Raw genomic sequence first — 20,499 nt, 5'->3', positions numbered from 1 at the left:
AAGCAAAGCCAGCCAAAGACAGGTCCTATCCACAGAAACCTGAAAATGAAGTGCAACTTCAGAATTTCTTTAAAGCAGCAATAACTGTAGTAACGTTCTCCAGGGGAAAACCTCTTCAGAATTTAGTGAATAGGAAAAAATTTTTTCAAAATGAGACAGCAACAGACCTGAGCTCACTGTAATAGTGTGTGAAATTTGCACACTCTCATTTTAAAACAAACTCCTCTGTGGCAAATATTTACAAACAGAATCCGCACGTGGCAGGCTCTCAGGTTAAGATGCAAATCCAGAAAAGCATTTAATTCTTTGGCCTAGCAGCTCAAATACTGTCCAGATACAAACACTGCTCTTACTCCCTTGAGAGTACTTCACATTTGATCCAATAATCTTCAAAATTTTTCAAAATAGTAGTGTAGATACCTTGAGCTCTGAGTAAATTCACATCTTTACAGAATATGTCTACAGCATCTGATCCTATCTTAGCATGAGTTGAGTTCACTGGTGTTCTGCTGCTGCATCCCTCCATACTCCACAAGTACACTCCTTGAGAAAATGCAGTGGATCCACCTTACCCTTGGATTTACCCTTAGAAACACCAGGACTAGAAGAAATACAGGTTTATTGCTGAAGAGACAGTAAGTAGAAAAGCTGGAATTCCACCAGCAAAGCAACTCAGATGCATCAGATCAATAGGATCAGAACAAAAAAAAATGCCAGAGCACCTCTCAATACATTGAGTTGGTCTGAATTCCTTTCCCCACCTTTTTGCTAATGATGGTTTGTTTGAAGGTTGAATCTTGTTCCCATTAAACCCAAAACTGGCAGATGATTTCATAACATAATATTATCATGAGACTATTATAGCTTACACACCATACATTTATAAAAGCTTTTTGAAATGAAAATGAAATTAAGCATTCAGGAGGCGTATTCACAGCTTGCCAGCTCCCTTCTCTGTCCTACATTTCAGAGGTAGAATAGGAAGATGATCACAGCTATCAGCAAGATACAGTTCCAGCATGAAGTCAGATTATACTTAGGTTTACTGTTTGAGTCCATAAACAGTCAATGCTTCCGCTTGATGTGGAAGTTTGCAAAACAGAGCGGTGGTCAATTTGGTTGGGTGACATTTCTGGACTTCTGTGTAGTCACACCATTACCTTAACCCTGAACTGAGAAGTACTATGCTGTACCTACAACTAAACTAGACATGGAAATTGTTCTGTACTGGGAAGCCAAATGTAGTATCTGTCAAAGGGCACTCAATTATTTCTAAAATGCTTTGTAAGACAAAGAGCGATAACTTAAGGGTGGGAATGCTGATCAACCAGACAGGAAAGTGAGATGCAAGCAATCTGAAGAATTTGAGTAAGACTGCCTTGTGCTGATCCATACACAAACAAGTAGTTCAGAACTACATCAAGCAGCTCAGCAAACAAAGCTGTGGCAGGCATAGAGTCTCAAACACAAGAAGAGGATAGAATTCAAGACAACATGCCCTTTGTGTTACCCCCACCCTGCCAGCACACCCACCTCTTGGCTATTTAACTTCGAGGGCCTGTCCTAACGTGCTCATTGTTCTTGTATATTTAGCACTGGGCTCAAAGCCCCTCAGCAAAATTTTAATCCATGTAATGGAAGCATCCTGCACATAACTAGCACTCCTTATTCCAAATAGTTTGAACAAGCACTGGTGCTTTTTGGCCTTGCAACAGCAAATGAGTCTCAGGGTCCAGTGTCAGACAAACAGGTCATCAGAATATAGTTTTATTTACATTTTCATATTCAAATTCAATACAAATCATTAAATATTTACAACATTCTTAATTATACTATAGATAAGAAAAGGCTTTGCTTTTCCCCTGCAGATTTAATAGTACCTTATTGCGGGCTTTAAGACAAAGCTCTGCTAACATTAGAAACAAACCATAGTTACAGAGATAAAAAAATAAAGTGCATCTGTAAGATGTCCTCAGTTACCTTTGACGGGCAAGGCCCTAAACTTAGTATTGAAGTATCCAGTGTTCCTCCCCGGCCCCCATCCAACTCCCCACAGATAGCAGAAAACTTTTCCAATCACATTACATTTACAGGACATCAGCTTCAGCACACATGCAAGACACAGCACAGCAACAGTCCACCATTTTTCAGAGACTGGGTTCTTTGCTAGGTGTCGCCTGAACAAGACACAGCAGATACTTTCAGAAGGTTTCAGAAGGATCTACCTTTTCGTCTTCAGCTCAAGTCTTCCAGAAGTCATTCCAGACTTCCACAAAGCCAAGACTCTTGCATATTGCTGCTGCTAGAGATGGTTATAACTCCAAAAATCATATAGGATCTTTCAGACTAGTATCAACAGGTTTGAAAAGTTCCTGCATTTGTTCCCTTTACAGTATTGTGCAAGTCAGATTTGGCCTGTCAGCCTGAAGCCCTCTTTTTCCCTTTAGGAATTGTGTGGTAGTTAGATTGGAGTGGAGAGGTCAAGAGTCAATCTCTTCACCAGATAACCAAAGACACTGTGGGAAAAATCCGGTTTGACAGACATTACTTTGTACTTTCTCCTACCAAATTAGTGCACTGAAATATTAAATACAGTTAACTTTAAACTGAAAAACTGTGTCTGGTAAATAAGAATTAGACCAGATCAAAATCTATTTGTTTACAATGAGAATCCACTTGAATTAAAAACAATAAACAACAAAAAACAAGTCAAAACAATTACCAGTAGAGACAGCTACTACATAAAGAATCTTCTCCTTATAAAAGGAACTCAAATGCTGAAGAGAAGCTTTGCTGAAGATGGAACTTTTGTTTTAGTGTTATAATCTGATGTTTTCTTTGTATTTAAGACAGCTTTATCTGAAGAGTGCTAAAACTAAATTCCACGTGGGAGACGCAGTTTTAAGAATTGCAAACCATATAATCATGACTTAAATCTATTTGATCTCAGCATTTCCAAGGCAACATTGCTGCTACAGTCATCCACTGGATTCTTACAATGTTTGGTATATATGTGATGGCAGTAGGCAGCTCCTTGCAGAAGGCTTACACCATGTTGCTGGGCATGTTCTTAGGACTTGACTTCATGAACCTGTGTTTCATCTGCCTCAAAAGTTGGGTTGTCGAGGGGTGGAACATTCACAGCTGAAGGTTGGGATTCATTATTTACAAGATGCGTGTTATCATCTATCCAGAACAAAAACAAGAACAGACAAGTTAAAAAGCATTACTGGCAAGTTCTACTACCTTAAAGCAAAAATATGCTTGCTTTATTTCCACAAGCTTACTGTAGTTGTCTTTTCTAGGCTTTGAGTTAAATCTCATTAGTGTTGAGCAATCATAGGTTGTGTGTGCAAGTGCCAGAAGGCAGTGTAAAGCACCAAAAACACAAATGAGGAGACAATTCTCAGGTGACTTTAGGGCTACTGAAGACAGGCATCAGGAGTGACTCCAAGATACTTGGCTCAGGATAAACAGTGGAAGACATGGCAATTCAGAGAAGATGGCCTTCTCCCTACACAGTATTTTTGTTAGGCTGACATTAGTATTTGTCCTTGCTGCTCAAGAATACACGAGGGCCTGAGCCATCTAGCAAGCCCAGCACCACTTCATTTACTTATAAGCATGCAATTTCAGCTGCTGATGTTTAGCTTATAAGAAGTGCCCTTTGTTCAGCTGGGGTGCCTGAACAGGGCTCTTCCATACACACTTCACTTGCTGGGGCATGATGTCCTACAGGTGGCAGCAAATCCCACACTTTATTATATCAGCTATGCATCCAACAGGAGAGCTACACAGCCACAACATCCCTTTCACCTCTGAAAGCCTCCATGCTTATTGCCTTGGAAAGAGGAACTCCACAATCCAGGATAATTACATTAATTTGTATAACTGGAATCTCTTTCAATTAAAAGAAGAAACCAGAAGCACTGAGAGTGTTGGCAGAGTTGAGTATTAAAAGGCATTTTTGATACATACGCTCTTGTTCAAAAAGATAAAAGATGCTAAAATATTAGCATTTGGAAATGCTAATCGTCTTTTGCAATTAAAACACTCTGAAGGGTGTTCAAGGATGACTCAGCCTTGGCAAAATCTGGACTTGAACAGGAAGCGTGTCATTTCTGGTTTTGCATCATTTATGCTAAAGCTGGACAGACTTCCTAAAGATTTTCTGAGTATTTAATCACTTGAAGTAGACAGATGTGGTGGCAAAGCAACACTCACTCATCCAAAATGTAATCTCCAAAAAGACAACAAGAGAAGGAACATCTTCATAAATTCCCTTTGGCCTGCAAGTATTAAGCCTGTGATTTTCAACTATTCTTTTCCTAAGCTTCTATTTTTAATTCAAGTTTAGATTGTAGCTCATTTGAAAAAAGTGTCAGAGCCAAGTGCTAAAACACAGGAAAGATGAACACCTTGTTTTGCAGACAACTCTTAAAGCACTGCTCTGTTATAAAGGCAAAAAACACCCTAATTCATAGCACAATCAATAGAAGGGCAATGCAATCCAGCAAAACAAATGAAGCAATATGCTTACTTTCTGATGGCGCATGTTCCTCCAGAACAGATTCATCTGCTCCTTGTACAGAAGCATATCCAGATGATGCAGTTTCACTACGACTATCCTCTTCATTAATTGAAGTGACATTTGATGTCCTACTGGATACTGTAGCTTGCACAGACTCTGTCCCATCTTCTACATCCACCTTTGCAAAAAAGAGAAAATGCTTAAGTTACAGCTTTGAAGGAGTATACATCTTTCTAGAAAAAGAAAGTCTTCAGGGAATGAAGTCTTGTGGACTTTTACTCAAAGATTTCAAATAAATAAAAAGCTCTGTGGTTAACCTTCAGCATCATAAGTGAAAACCAGCTACTGCGTATTTAGAATGAGAAGTTCAGATGCAGTTTCCACATTCTTCAACTAACTCTTCCCTTCTATTGGCCAGCAATAGGAAAATAGATTTTTCTTCCACTCAGTGCAGGTGTCCATCCCCTGGCAAACTCTGACGTACATTTTAGCTGTTCCAGGCAGGGTCAGGCACTGGCAACGGCATCTTCCTCTGGCATTTGCCCAGATCAGAGGCAGAACACATGAGCAATTCTTTACTTATCGTAGCGTAATATTGGTAGTGGCAGCCACCACCAGGAAAGACTGACTTACCTCAACACCCAGAACTTTGAGTATGTCACACTTGCACATTGGGCAGGTCCTGTGCTCCAGAAGCCAGGGGTCAATACAGTTCTTGTGGAAGAGATGGCTGGTGGAAGAAGATAACAAGTTATGTTTCACATCAGTGCAGATATTTATGTAGCAGCAACTAGACTTATTTACAAACACTGAAAGTTCATTCATTCTAGAATGAATTATTATTATAATAATATTTTGCCAGAAGTTACAGCTGAAAGTTACAGCTAGCTGGTTGGTTTCTCAACCTGTAGCTGTTTTATGGTTATTGGTTTCTCACTCAGCTTGCTAAAATTCAGTATTATCTCTGCTACATCAGTCTTAAGCTTTTTTTTTTTTAGCCACTGTACAATGGATTCCCAGCTGATACTTTAAATAATGCAAATATTGACACCAACATTAACTTCAAGGTCAACTTTTGTCATGCAGATGCATGACTAAATAGCACTTCTGTTAAAACTACATAGAAAAAAAACTCACCACGTTACATCAACATAAACTACACTCCCACACATTTACTTTGCCTATACAGTCATTGTGTATTCCAAGTGGATATTTGGCAGGCTGCACACACAGTAAATTAAATATAGTTCAGCCACTACAGATGCAAATGTTTGCTTCTATGAAGATACTCAGTTCCACAATGGGTCTGAATTAGGACACAGATTCAGACAGACTACTTGAAATCCTGTAATTTGCCCGTTCCTTCTGCCTGAATAGGAACAGCAAGGCAGACAGGCACTGTTCAATGTTAATCAGGTCTCTATTATGAAACAAGTGATGAGTTCACCACATTTGGTGTTCAGTGTCCTACACCTAAGCATGATAGAAAATTCTCCAATGCAGCTTACATAAATGTCACTTCCTTCCACCTGTACCAATGTAACGTGTGTACTACAGCCTAAAACTTCCTTGATGACTGACAATTTTAAGAACTTGTGCTTAGGTCTGGTATACCTCTCCTGCTATAAATACCTAGTTTGACTATCTGGACAAGAATGCCTTCTGCAAATACATACAAACATATACGCCCCAAATACCACTGATGTGACTCACAGGAGCATTCAATTGCTTGTTTTCCTTGTTTCATTTATAGATACAGTTAAATGCTCTTAACGAGGGTCTCATCACTGTGGCTGACCACCAACATCAAGTACATTCTTGCAGTAAACATCAGTTTATAGAGAGTTTAATATGGTTGATATTGGCAGAGATCATCAAGCAAACATGGTCATCTTAAGCCAGTCTCATTTAAAGAGATACTTGGGCCAAAGAGGAATGAGACAAATACATTTAAAAGCAGCCTCAGAGCAAAACACAGTATAACATTCATCTATAAACAATAGATTCAAAAGAAGTCACTCTCCTCTTAAGCCAGTAAATCATGCTTTGTTTTTACGAATTCATATCAAGATCAGGAGGCTTTATAGGGAGCTAACATGACAGGCTTTAGATACTTAGAACTGACTTCTCTAAATGCCTCTATATTTATGGCACTTAACTCATTACTATACAGAACTACCCACCAGCACAAACGTGACAAGACAACCTAATAACCATTAAGACATTCCTGAAAGCTTACTCAGTTTTGTTTTATTCTAAATACTATGCATTACATCCAGGAAGTTTGTTGATAACACCTTACCAGCCCAACCCCTCGATATCAAACCAGCTGAGAAGTCCTACTACTTATAAACAGAGAGCTTTGACAAAACTGTAATAACTCCTGCAGCTGTTGTATGTTCTGAGCAGTGTTATCTGTCAAACACTTAAATCAGAGCTGATTTTTCCATTCTTCAGAACTGGATTTTTTCTGTATCAACTTTAAGTGCTTTTTTATAACCCTCCCCATGTAAAAGCACATTCTTCCCATATCAAATTTGTGCAGTTCACACAGTATTTCACCTGAGTACTTTAGCTCTGATTTTAGAAGCTTTGATGCAGCAGTCCCATTCAGCAGGCACACAGAACTCACACAGAACAAACTTCCTTAAACCTTGAAAAGGCTTCATTACTTATCTTAGGAATTATTAAAATAAAACAGTAGTATACCAGGCTTTCAAAGGAGCACAATGAGATATAATAGTAGAAAATTCTGGAAGAATAAACTGCTATAGCTCTATTTTGGCCTTTATTTCAGAAGAGGCATGCAAGAATCAAGAAGTGTTTTCTTCTAAACTATACAAGTTAGCATGATTTAACTAGTTTACCAGACCGATATCCATGACCCTCTCAGTAAACAGGAAATTGAGTGACAAGAAATGTGCAGTTTCACCAGTTATCTGCAATTTAAAGTTATCATTTTCATACACCCGTGTGGTGGTTCACTCAGCTGCCCAGCTGCATTTCACCATAACCACTCACTCCCTTTCATCTAAGGGAAAGGGGGAGAAAATGATGAAAAGGGCTCAAGGGTTGAAATAAGGACAGGGAGATCATTCAACAGTTATTGTTACGAACAAAACAGGCTCAGAGTAGGAAGATGAATAAAATTTATTACTTATTACTAACAAGCTAGAGCAGTGAGAAATTCAAAACAAACTAAGAATACCCACCCTCAAACCACCCTTTCTACATAGTCCTCCTCCTGAGCAGTGCAGGGGAATGGAGGCTGTGGTCAGTCAATGTCACACATCTCTGCCGCTCTCGGTCACTCTCTGCCCCTGCTCCCCATGGGGCCCCTCCCACAGGATGCTGTCCTTCCCAAACTGATCCTGCAGGGGCTGCCCACAGGCAGCAGCTCTTCAGGAACTGCTCCCACATGGCTCCATACCACGGTGCCCATCCGTCAGGAGCAAACTGCTCCAGCACGAGTCCCCCACAGGCGGCAGCTCCCCCCAGCCCCCCTGCTCCATGTGGGCTCCTCTCCACGGGCTGCAGCTCCAGCCCAGGGCCTGCTCCTGTGGGGGCTCTCCATGGGCTGCAGCCTCCTCCAGGCCACATCCACCTACTCCACTGGGGTCTCCTCCACGGGCTGCAGCGTGGAGATCTGCTCCATGTGGGACCCATGGGCTGCAGGGGGACAGCCTGCTCCACCAGGGGCCTCTCCACAGGCCGCAGGGAAACTGCTGCTCTGTGCCTGGAGCACCTCCTGCCATCCTTCTGTGTTGACCTTCGTCTCTGCAGGGCTGGCTCTCAACCCTTGCTCTCCCAGCTGCTGTTATGCAGTAGTTTTTCTTTCCTCTGTCTTAAATCTGCTCTCACAGAGCACAAACAATATCATGTATTGGCTTGGCTCTGGGCAACAGTAGGTCTCTTTGGAGCCAGCTAAAAGTGGCTATTATCTAACAGCAATTTCTGGAATCTTCTCACAGAGGCCACCACTGCAGCCCCCACTACCAAAACCTTGCCATATAAACCCAATACCATCAGCAGAGGAAGAAATCTTTAAAAAGCCCTAGAATCTTCTGGAGAAGTAATGTATTCAGCCAAGCTGTACAGTGGAAAGTAGTGTGCCCCTACAACCTGCATTCATACAAGTGGGCATTTACATAGTTCCTGTAATTTGAAACACTTTGACAGCTTCAAGAACTCATGCCCTGCAACAGCTTGATTGAAGCTTGATCAGCTTTGTTAACACAGCAGAAGGAACAACCAGTAGAGGTACGTTTCATTATTTTGGATTAAGGGTCAGTTTGGAAGACGACTTACTTGCAAGTCAGGATACGCACTACTTCATTTGGCTTGTACGGCTCGATGCACACAGCACAGCTATCTCCATCAGGACCAGTTTCCTAAAGTGGCAAAATGAATTCACAGCATTAATCAACTGTGAAAGCTTCTTCTGAACTAGTCAGATTTACTGAGGACAGAGGGGTCTAGCTAAAGTAATCTAAAATAGCTTCCATATATAATCTTATATAAACACATTTTAATGGATTACTCATAGTAAAGCTGTTGTTTGAACAGAAGCATTCAAAGTTTAATCCCATGGTTTAGAAATACAGCTGCAAACCATCACTGGGTTATTTCAGGCACTACTGCAGAGGTTCAGAAAACACTACCACCAATTTTAACCACAAGAAGAACAGCCCGTGAAGCTGGGGAGAAGTACTAGTTTACCTTTAAGCATCCATGCCACAAAATTCAGAACTCTCAACTCAACAATACAAGTAAGCAGCTAAAAAAATGTATAAGAAAGTGCAGATTTGGAAGTCTTGCACCCCTCAAAAGGACTTGGCCTGAAAGAGGAACCACCTCCACAACACAGTTACATGTTCCAAGAGGCTTCTGCAACCTTTTACAATGTGAAGGACCAAGCTTTACATTCTGTGCAAAGCATGTGCCAGAAGGCTCAGGAGATGGCAGACGAGTTATACCTTGTCTCCTTGCTTCAGGGTGCGCAGCTGTAACTGTCCAATGGCCTTCTTAGCTTCGGCCTTCAGTTGTCGCTGTAACAGAAAGCAGTCCTCATTAAACACTTTTTTTCTCTCATAAGTGATGGTTACTAATACTTACTGGTGCTTGCTTGCATTAGACACCTTGGTTTTATAACCTAGATGTTATCGAAACAAGCTAAGTAAGCATGAACATGCTATTTAGACAAAACATGAAACAAGCTTCAGGACATACTCATATGGTTATTGACTCTGGATGACACACCAAAGCATTTGCATATGCTTTGTTTTGACCTAACCTTCTCGTAAAGCACAGGAATTTCAAAGGTTTCTTCTTTTAGAAGATGTAAGATAATACCTTGATCAGATTAGACCTAGCCAAAATAAATAGAAACCTTCAAATTAACTTGGAACAGAAGACTGAACACCAAGTCCAACAATCAATAATTTTAACTACTTATTTTATGACATCCTGGCAGAGACTCACACCACGATGAAAGGCGAGGCTCTTTGCCCATCAGCTCATTTACCACCAGCATACCCTGAACTACTCCTCTGCCACGACTGTTTCACAGAGCACAAACTGCTCAGGAGCCAGCAGCCTCCTAGCACCGACCACACCTGTCAGGTTTTGGTTCAAAGTAACATGGACCACGAAGGGAAAAAAAAACAAAAAAAAACTCAGCTATTTTTCCCCCTAGTTCCACCACCTTGTGAAATAAATCAAATGACTAGCCCCAGGTGGTTTACAAGGCAGCTTTAATGAAAGCAGAGGAGGAAGCTGAACTGCATTCCCCTCCACACCATTTGCTTGGTGCTGTCAGGACAGCCGAGCAGAGACGAGCAGGAGCAGAGGCCCAGTTTGCCTGGCAACTGTTGCTGTCCAGCTGTCACTGCAAAGCATTTAATTAGCACAGGAGCCAACATCTCTGTTTAAAGGTCACAGGTTGGTGCTGTTCCACCATCAAGAATTGACTGTCCTTTCCCTCCCAGTGCTCTTATTGCCTCAGGACACGGAGGTGTATCAGGCAGCTCTGGCACTGCTACCTCAAAACTCTTCCAGATTCAGCTGCTCCAAACAGGAACACTGTGCTGTTACCTTTCCAGCATTACTTCCCCTAACAAATTTTACTTAATCTACAAGAAGCTTTTCTGGGATGAAGGTGCAGGGCTTGTGGCAGAAGCAGAGGGGGAACAAGCTGGTGATGAGCTACTGATGACACCTAACAAACTCAGCAAATTTTGGTAATTCAAGACTGCATAAAGTTTCCTGTGCTGAAGCAGTTAACAGCAAACAAGTTAATTTATATGGTCTGCTGCAATCCTATTACATAGCTTTGGTGAAGCTAAACCTAGTGATATACCATGTTGTTTTGGGCTTCTAACAGATGGCATCAATATGCATCCTTTCAGAAGCTTCACAGTTAATAGCTGTAACAATTATCAAGAAAGATACGCACATGATCCTAAAGGAAAGGATGCAAGCAGGTTTGCATATGTATTTTACCTATTCAGAACAAAAACTGGTCAAATTTTCTTTGGAGCTTGTAAAGGGCTTCTGTTGACAACACTAGTGTAAGTTTCTGTATGCTACTTTAGAATTGTGTTCCCCTTGTCAATGTTTCAGACACAAGCCACAGGGAAATAGCTACATACTTGTCTCAGAAAACCTTGCAGCCCCTAAACATTTCAGTAGCAAACATAGCTTCATCCACAGACCAGGAATGCAGCAATATTAGTACCTGTGTCACAGCTACTTGTTATAAATCAAGAACTCAACTATCTAGGAGCGTACTCCCTCCTACAGTACCTAATCTATGCATCTAATGTCAGGCCAAACATATTGACAGGACCCAACTGGCTGCAGAAACTCTGTTGGCAAACAGCAAAGTTTAAGTGTACTCAAATGGCTGTATGATTAATAATTTACCAAAACGATATTTTAGGTTTTGCCTGGGCACAAGTTTAATTGCTGTTCTTGAAATGCACCGATGGCAAAGTCACCTTTAACATTGATTTTGGTAAGTACAGCAGAACACACTTCCAGGGGGATGGCAAAAGGCTGCAAGAGGAAGCTTTTATTGAGTAGCCTACCAGGAGATCCAGGATACTCGAGCCTGGAATGTCAAATCATTTTGTGAAGCCAGGTTTTTGGAGCAAACATTCAGTGTTAATGACTTTAAAAGCCTCAACCCAGCAGCTCTGGAAAAACAAGAAGCTGACTAGGCTGAAGCAAGAAAAAAAAAAAGAATTAAGATATTACAAGATAGGTCAGATCCTGGCTGCTATCCGGGCTGCAGCATGTTGAAGTAGATAGGCCCCTAAATGTGAAGGGTGGGTTTGCTGTCCCTAGTCTTACCTAGTCCCTCATTGCCAATTTAATCTCCAAACCATCCAGCACAAGGGTGCTTTCTGGGCCCCCTGCAAGTACAGTCACAGCAATGCAGACCAGCAAGCTCTAAGGAGGTGAGGAACTCCTGCCACAGAAATCTCTCTGAATTGCAGCAACATGAGCAACTCTCCTTCAAAGCCATTAATTAGGTCAGTGCTCAGCTGCAACACCTAATTCTTATGAAATCACTGGAAGTAAAGACTTGAGCACAAATCTGAAACCAGGCCACAGATTAATATCCGCCATTCTGCATTAAAGAAGGCTCATACACTGAAGAACTGCATTTCTCATTTCACTGGCTAGAAAGGTAGCAAGCCATCTCTCGTACTTCCCTTCTCATTTTTTCTTTTCACCCACAGACCTCCCTAACAGACCACAGAGGTGGGCACTTCATTTTCAAGCCCAGAAGAAAATACTCATTCAGATAAATAGCTGGTTGTAAACAGCTTAACTAGTTGGTTTATGATGAGGAAAATACAACTCCACTTCAATTCACAATTATGATAGATGTGTTATTAAATTCATGCTTTCACTTGGACTTCAAGATAACATGACTGGCTCTCCTCAATAGTCACTTGGTATTAAGTAAGGTTTGCAGTTTTACATTCCTGACTTGTATACAATTCCTGCTCGAGCTGAGAGAGAGCTGCTGCCTCCAAGAAAATTCTGCAGCAAAGAATGCATTCAGACCTTATGTGGGTTATATGTGATCAAACCAAGGAGAAAAGAGCTCCTTCACCAGAAAATGCACGTAGTCGCATCAAAAAGTACAGAAGCTCTGCTGGTAAATGGTGAAGATTAAATGTACTCAACAGCCTGACTATATATAAAACGAGATCGCTTCTGACTTCTGAAAGCACTAGAGTCTGGAGACTTTTCCCAAGTCAAAGAAAATGAAAAGCATACTGCTAATATGGTAAACATCTTCAGACCATCCAGTTCAAACAGGGGTTACCCCTGTTTCTGCTCTGACCCCTAGCAAGCAATTGGGATTCAAGAACCCAAAGATATCAGAAACAAACCACAGAGCATTACCATCATTCATCATAATAAGCTTATCACAGCATTCTGTAAAGCAATCAGGAAGTGTTTCTTTTGGTTCAAGCAATACATGGACTTTTTAAAAAGACTAATGCTTGGTTGTACTATCAGACTTCATAGAATAGCAATATAATACCACAGGGAAGGTCACAAAGTGCACAGATGCTACAAAAAAATACAACACCGGTAAAGGGATACATTCAGATACTTGAAATATTGTATTAATTACTATGAAAACAAACTGTTTCTTCAAGATACTTCCCAGAATAATGCATAACCCTTAGACAACTGTGTGATGGAGGAGAAAATACTCCACCAAATAACAGACTAAAGTCCAGACAGTCTCTCAAGGGCTGAACGATGACAGGCAAGTTCCACATGTAGCATGCACACTGATAAGCTGATTGACTAATATTCAGTGTTTCAAAGTCTGTTTTGAGACTTCAGAAATACGCTGAAAATCCAGTCAGCTAGTTAACAGAACACTGTGGAGCCACCTTTTTACTAGTTCACCTTCACTAACAAGAACTTTTTTTTATTCTTTGCTTATCTTATCCCTGTGAGGTCAATTTTTAGACGCCTTGGTACAAAAAAAACAATTGAAAAAACAATTCTGGATTGTCCTGGGTTTCACTTCTACAGAGTAGTACATTTTTTTTTTTTTTGCACTATGACAGAAAAGCTTTCTTTGATTCTTATACTGTAAAAAGCACTTTAAGGCTCCTTAATTTCAGTTTGGCTGAAATCATGTGGAACTGGCATGTCATTTGTCAATGTTATTTTTCAATCTAGAGTAAACTCTTTGTGCACACGGAGCCCAAGATAGAAACAGCTTGTCAAGTTGCAAGCCAAGCCAACTGGATTTTCCCAGTACCATCCACCAGAGGCATTAATAACAGCTGCAGCTCTTTGAAAGCCTGAAAGATCAGAACAGAGCAGAACTTCTGCTACTACTCTGTTAAATACCTTTGCAGGAGGAAAGATTTTTTTTTGTATGATTTGATTACAAGCATCTTTTGCAGATCAGTTTCTAGGGCACCCAAGCCTGTTTAGTGTTGGAACGGAGTTCTCACTACGGGGTAGTTCAGAGAGAACGAAAGAGGAAATTGAGCAGCAGGAGACAGTATGCTTCCCTGTCCACAGCCATTAGTAAGTGGACATCATCATGGTAAAGGGCTTCATGCCATCCCTCACGATAGGTACTACTACAGAGACAACTCAGCACAACTTCCAAGAGGGGTAATGCTATATCTCACCATCAGATGAGGACTTCAATACTGCTCTTCCAGCTATTCCCTTATTGTATTCTCATGTCACTTCCAGGTGTTGCATAACAACACAAACACTCTAAAATGAAGCACTTACAGGAAGCCTAGACCCCAAGATAAGGCAGACAGCTTAGACGAGGCACAAATAGAGGTTTCAGCCCACTATTAGATGTCTAGTCTGTAAGCATATTGCCAGCTGACTGTCCTCATCCGCGAGATCACACTTAAACAGCAGGATTCCAGAACATCAACTCAACTGAGTTAGGAGCTGTTGTTATAAGCAAGAACCCAGCATTCAACTCTGGCCAAGTTCTCTGTGAACACTGCTGCCATTCACCCCAGTCTCTCCCTGCCAAGAACACTGGTTCTGCATGTTAGCATTTTAGTCAGTCCCAAAGTGTTACCAATGTCCACAAGTGGCCTAAATTTCAACACCTGTGTCCAAATTCTAGCTTCAGATTCATTCAGAAGGATCTCGCTCAAGGTGCCTGCAACCTCCACAACAGCACAGAAACTCGTCAGGGCACATGTTCCTTAAAGGCAGAACGTCTCTAACTATCTAATCCAATCCTGACATAATTCACAAACCAAGCTAGAGTAAGATGCTTATGCTACTACTACCTGTAGGAGAGGACTCTAGGAACACTTCTTTCAGAGTTCAGGTACCTCCTGCAAGAAACTTGCAAAGATGCACTACAAACACCCATAGTCTCCTTTGCAACACAGCTGCAAGGGAAGTTCTTGTATCTGAACCACTCAGATCCTGTTCCTCCTGTTGCCCATCACCTTTGACAAACGTCATGCTAGTACTTAATTCTCACCTTTAAGGCTTTTGCTTAAGCCCTGAAGTAGCAGGTGTAAGGTGGGTCTGATCAGACTGAAGACAAAGCTGTGTGCATTAGTTGTATCAGCTGATCAGATAATTGCACAGAGGAGAGTTACTTGGAAACTTAACTCATTAACAATTGCCTGCCTGGGGGTTAAAGAGAACACAACAGTGCCTTTTTTCACCTCCTAATTGAGGCTGTCACTACAGCTCTGAGAAAGCTTTCAGTTAGAAAGAAGCTTTCAACAAGAGGCAGTTTCCTAACTTGTGGTCTACAAAACACGACAGGAGTCATGCATCATTTTGCAGACGCATTTGTAGTCATGTCTCACATTGCAGCTAGCACATAGGCAGCGCTACGTGGGAAGTGTGAGGGTCAGCTAAAAGCAGGTTAGCTCTCTCACCTCCTCCAGTACATCAGCATTACTGCTGCACTGCAGTTCAGGGAGTAAAATTGTAGGAAAGAAGTTAGGAAAGCATCATCAGCTGCACTCTGTAGATACAATTAGATAGGTAACATTCCGCTATTCCTTTGAGAAGGAAGATTTTAGCTGTTTAAACATATCTCCCTTAGCAGTTTAAAGATTACACACTCTCCTTCCTGTGGAAGGAAGGAATTCAGTGATTTTAGTACTCAAGCACTATTTCAGCCTTAAGATCCACAGCATAGTGGCTCAGGGGGATATTAAGCGATGGCACACACAGAGACAACACTCACCTGTTTCCTGGACTGGGCCCTCGTGATCCTGAACCTCCGAGCAGAATAAAAAATAAAGTAACCCACGGTTGCTGCTGTGACAATGAAAAATGACACCGAGACAAAGAAGACGGAGTAGTGATTCATCAAGGAACCGTGCTTTTTCCCCACTTCAATAACCATTGTCACTTTCATGCCACTCTGGATCCTGCGCAAGATCTCCATGCCTTTCATGTTGCTGATCATAATTGCAACAATGTCTCCTGTACCTGCAAAAGAGAAGGGGAATCCATGCTCAGTTCCCAGGTGCTGCATTACAGTCATCAACTTAGAGGCTCTGGTTCAAGTGCCAAAGAACACATTGGAGAGTTTCTAACTGGCATCAACAGATTTAATACGACTAGGGGAATAAGCATCATCTCCTCGCACTTGTTCAGCTCAACAGTATAGCAAGCCATATTTAGAATTCATTCCTCTCCATAAAGCTCCTCACTCCCATATGGGACACTCGTCATCATTATTTTAGACAACACTGTGGCAATTTATATTTTAACATGCCTTCGAGCTGCACGAAATTAAGAAGAAATCCTACAGACATAGCAAGGCCACTAGGGATTGAGCTCCTGGAGATAGCGCCCAGATGCCAGGCACGGAGCTGGTGGCTTAGGGATGTTTCCTGTAATGTATCTGCCTCCCTCCCTGCTCTGCTGCTAGTTCTTAACTAAATTTAACAGCACTGTTGAGTACTTATCCAGACACCAAACGATCAAAGAGAGATCAGCCTTTGCTCCTGCATTTTCAGAAGCAACTGAAGAACATTTGAGTGAAATTTAGCGGTGAATATAAATGCTGCAGGTTTCTAAGGCAAGTTCAGAGGGATGCCAATACTGAGGTGCGCTTGGCTTTTAAACTGTGAGTGGCAGACTAAGCCCCATCCAGATTTTAACATCAGGGTTCGTTCCTTGATCATACATCATGACAAAACGTCAGAGGAAGGAAGAGTTTTATGGCTGGAAGAAACTTCAAGCAACGTTGGTCACAAATATTGACTTGAATAAGGCTGTTTTCATTTCAAGTGGCAAATGCTGAGGACCTTCCATACTATTTGTAGGAATTTGAGGCAGTCTCAACACAGCAAAAAAGTTCTTAGGGGAAAAAAGGAGAAAAGATGTGTAAGCAGTCCCTGGTCTCTCTAAACCAAATAGAAGATTTGAAGATTAGCCGGTAAGGAGTCCCACTGAATTAAATCATCAGCTGCACAACATTCATAATATATTACACAGCGAAGGAATAAAGGCTGTTACAGAAGTGCTATTTTTAGCTAACCTCCCAGCCAAACCAGTTTTATTGGTGAGACCAATTTTTTTTTCCCCCTCCATTAAGAGAAACCTCATCCAACTTTCAGCTATCAAAACTAGAATTGGTGTTAAACCACAAAGGCTCTCATTTTAAAAAGCACTTATTAATTTTCCAGCTTGCTCATGTAATGCCTTTGATCCGAGATGTCTAAGCATGATGTCTAGCAATTCTCCCCAGTGAGAACTCATCTTTTATTCAGAAAGCTCCCTGTAATGAGAAGGGCATCTCACAGTGAGGTGGGGGAAGGGAAATAAGTCAGACTGCACCTACCATCCTTTATGATGAGCTGGGATTTATAAGCCAGTTATAAAGTGAGCTGGAAGGAGGTGGTAGGAACAAGAAAAGAATTAAGCATGGGTCAGGTCAGGAACTGAGACTTATTACTTTCGTAAGCATAGAGGAAAAGCGTGGGAGAAGAGGTTGACACAACAAGAAAATAAAAAGCTTGCCAAAAGGCTTGTTCTGCCTTATTCCCCTCCACTTCTACATGCCTCACCAGTCAAATACAGCTTGTGGTGAAGAGCAATGCAACACACAGTACAGGGATTTGTGTTAATGAAATGTCACCACCAACCTGCAAAGCCATTTCAACTACCAAGTCAGCAGTTGTGATGAAGTTTTACACCCTTAAAAAAAATAATTCTATTGAAGTTTCAGGCTAATCAGTTCACCAGGATGTTATTAGAAGACAACGTTAAGCTCTGTCCTGGTACCTTTCACACACACCCCAGAGACTTCTCACAATTTCAGCTGCTTTGGATCAAAACGTGTGTGCTCATCTGGTCTAGTTCGAATCATTGACTGCAGCTATTGAAGAAAGGAAGTTTAGGTGGGTGTTTTCTGCTCCGCCTCATTCATTCAAGCACCCTCGCTGCGAGCCACAAGCTGCTGGCCTCTTTTCCTCCTGTCACTGCAACCCTTAATGCATACTCACACCCATGGGGGGTGGAGGAGGGAAGACATTGTTTCATGAAGGAGCAGACTGGTGATGTATTGGGGTCAGGTTTTAGGCATGGCCAGTTGTGGCAACAATTAGATTTATTGATTTGTTTGTTTTTAAACCAACAATGAAGAAAGCACAGCTTTTAAGAGATTTGACACTGCAGGAACTAAGGCAGAACGTACAGGACGGTAACGTCCATCAGCATCTGCACTGCTGCCCCTTAGAACAAAACCCTGCTGACATACGTCAGCATCCATCTTCAACATTCTGTACTGCAGGTACAAGCTTTTAGGACCAACAATTCATTTCTAAAGGCACTTACCGGTGAGCTAACCTGACAGCACACAGTTAACCCAACACCTTGTGCCAGCAGTCAGTGCTGTTCCTGGATTCCTTTCCCATATTTCAGAGGATGGTTGACCTGGGCCACTAGTAGCACAGGCATCTGGTCACTTTAGAAGCTCCTTTTGGACAAAACAAGGCTCTGGCACCGATACAGAGGGCCTGTCAGGGGAGCATCTGAAGTTCCTTTTGGCAAGCAGAGGTCTTATAGGACACTGTGTTGGCCTGAAGCTAAGCTAGAAGCCCAGGAGCCGTGATTACGCACACCGCTGTGCTGCTAGAATAAAAACAGCTAGCACAACCCCCACTCAGTGCTTCCTGAGCTGCTGGAAGGATCCCATTATGGCACATACTTAAACATGCCTGTGGCCAGGAAGCCACCAACTGGACAGAGGCTTCTGACCATGCTTGGGCATCTCACAAGGAGTGAGCTATTTGAGGGGACACCTGAAGAGGTGCCTCAACCAGCTGATGTCCTGAACTGTCGGCTTCTCTCTAGACTCCAGCAAAGGAAGAGGAAAGTCAACCACCTGTGCATGACAGAAACCTCAAAGAAACCCCAAGCCCTAAACCAGAAGTCAATTTTTGTGATTCAAACAAGGCTTCCTGTGGGAGTTTAAGGGAAGTTAGAAGGTATGATTAAGCTGCTGCCTGTTTAGTTAATAATAGGGTCACATTGCTAAACAGAAGCAAAATCTGTTGAGTTAAACATTTCCCAGCTCTCTCCTTTCCTGTCTCCTATGAAATTGAAGTGGGAAAGTTACTCAAGTCTTCAGACAAATGCAATCTGCCTCTGTAGGTCTGGACTTTTGCAAAAGCTTCTCCCCAAATGATGGCAACCCACAGGTCAAAATCTGAAAGATGCCATTCTGCAGACATTGGTTGGCACAAGAACTAAAATGGTTTGAGTGGAAGGAGAAGAGCTGGAACAAGCACATTTGGCACACAGGAAGAGTACATGACTAGAGATCAAAGTTTTACTCTTCCTGTATCAGGTTTACTTAGATGCAGAGTGGAGTTTCATCTATTTATACCAATATAAATAGATATATTAAACCCTGCCCTGCAAAGGCCCTCCTTGTTCTGCCATTACACTTCTGCTACCCTGTAAGCATGAAGTTACAGGTCTGGCAATTCAGAGGAGAAATGCAGCATGCAAGACGTGCTTATAACTGGCACTATTGACTTTTGCACAGCAAACACCTGCTTTTTCCACAACAAGGGGATTACCGTCGCCTGGTGCTACTCCTGCGTGCGCTACAGAGAAATCAGTTCTGAACCACTGCCCTGTGTGGGGGGACTCCACAGCAGATCCATGCTGGGCACACAGCTACCATCAACTCTCACCTCGCAGAAGCAGCTCCAAGGAGCTGTCACAACATGCTCAGGGGCAAAACTACAAGCTGATTCCCAGAGAGATGATTTTCAGGCTTCTAACATTGCTTTCCTTCCACACCCATGCAAGTGAATGAATGAGAAGCTCTAGCAGCTTGGGGGAGCTACCTCCTTCTCAGGCATACGTGAGTACAGCTGCAACCTTTGGAAACACCTTATCCAGGTTTACCTGGGTGTTAGTGATTTTTTTTTCCCCTTTTCTTTCTCCAACTGAAAATGAAACCGCTTTTCACAGCTATTGATCATTTATAGACAGTATTGAGTATTCCTCTCTCACTTCCCTGCTGGGACCCATTACAGTTGTTCTTCCCTTCAGGCACTTACTGCAGCCTCCAGTGGGTCTGGGGAATTCACAGAGACAGGGATTCAAAGCAATTTCATAAGGAATGCACCAGGTTTTCCAGTATTTACAGGCTCTATGACTGAAAGCTTTCTGTCCAGCCCACCAAGCTCACTATTATTATAGCATTTTTATTACACCAAAACAAAATAAAACACTAGAAAGGAGCCCTACCGGCACTCCAGGTAGAATGAATACAACAGCCCTCTAAGAGCACAGCTGCTAGGTATGTGTGTAAACACAACAGGAAGATTTCCTTACCTGGGATGAAAGCATAACGCTATCTCAATAATAATTAAAATTTAGCCCTACGTTTCCACAGTGAGCAGCTGCTGGCACTCACTGCATGAGAGCATCTGACCAAGCACCAA

At 42.0% G+C, this 20,499-nt stretch overlaps 1 protein-coding gene across 2 annotated transcripts in view; it reads right to left on the bottom strand.

Moving 5' to 3' along the window:
* Window positions 1–1,751: 1,751 nt before the first annotated feature.
* The window catches only part of RNF128 (ring finger protein 128), a 40,927-nt gene continuing 22,179 nt past the window's right edge, over window positions 1,752–20,499 (bottom strand). For both annotated transcript variants that reach the window (XM_068696932.1, XM_068696931.1), the window contains exons 2-7: window positions 15,771–16,018; window positions 9,508–9,579; window positions 8,840–8,922; window positions 5,165–5,261; window positions 4,541–4,709; window positions 1,752–3,186 (exon numbers count right to left, since the gene is read on the bottom strand). In XM_068696932.1, coding sequence (XP_068553033.1) covers window positions 3,071–3,186; window positions 4,541–4,709; window positions 5,165–5,261; window positions 8,840–8,922; window positions 9,508–9,579; window positions 15,771–16,018 — 785 coding nt within the window. In that variant the 3' untranslated portion in view covers window positions 1,752–3,070. The remainder of the gene's footprint in view (window positions 3,187–4,540; window positions 4,710–5,164; window positions 5,262–8,839; window positions 8,923–9,507; window positions 9,580–15,770; window positions 16,019–20,499) is intronic.

This window comes from Anas acuta, chromosome 13 (assembly GCF_963932015.1).
Source record: "Anas acuta chromosome 13, bAnaAcu1.1, whole genome shotgun sequence".
NCBI classification, from domain to species: domain Eukaryota; kingdom Metazoa; phylum Chordata; class Aves; order Anseriformes; family Anatidae; genus Anas; species Anas acuta.
The sequence above is the reverse complement of the archived record's forward strand: the minus strand, read 5'-3'. Positions and strand labels throughout refer to the sequence as shown.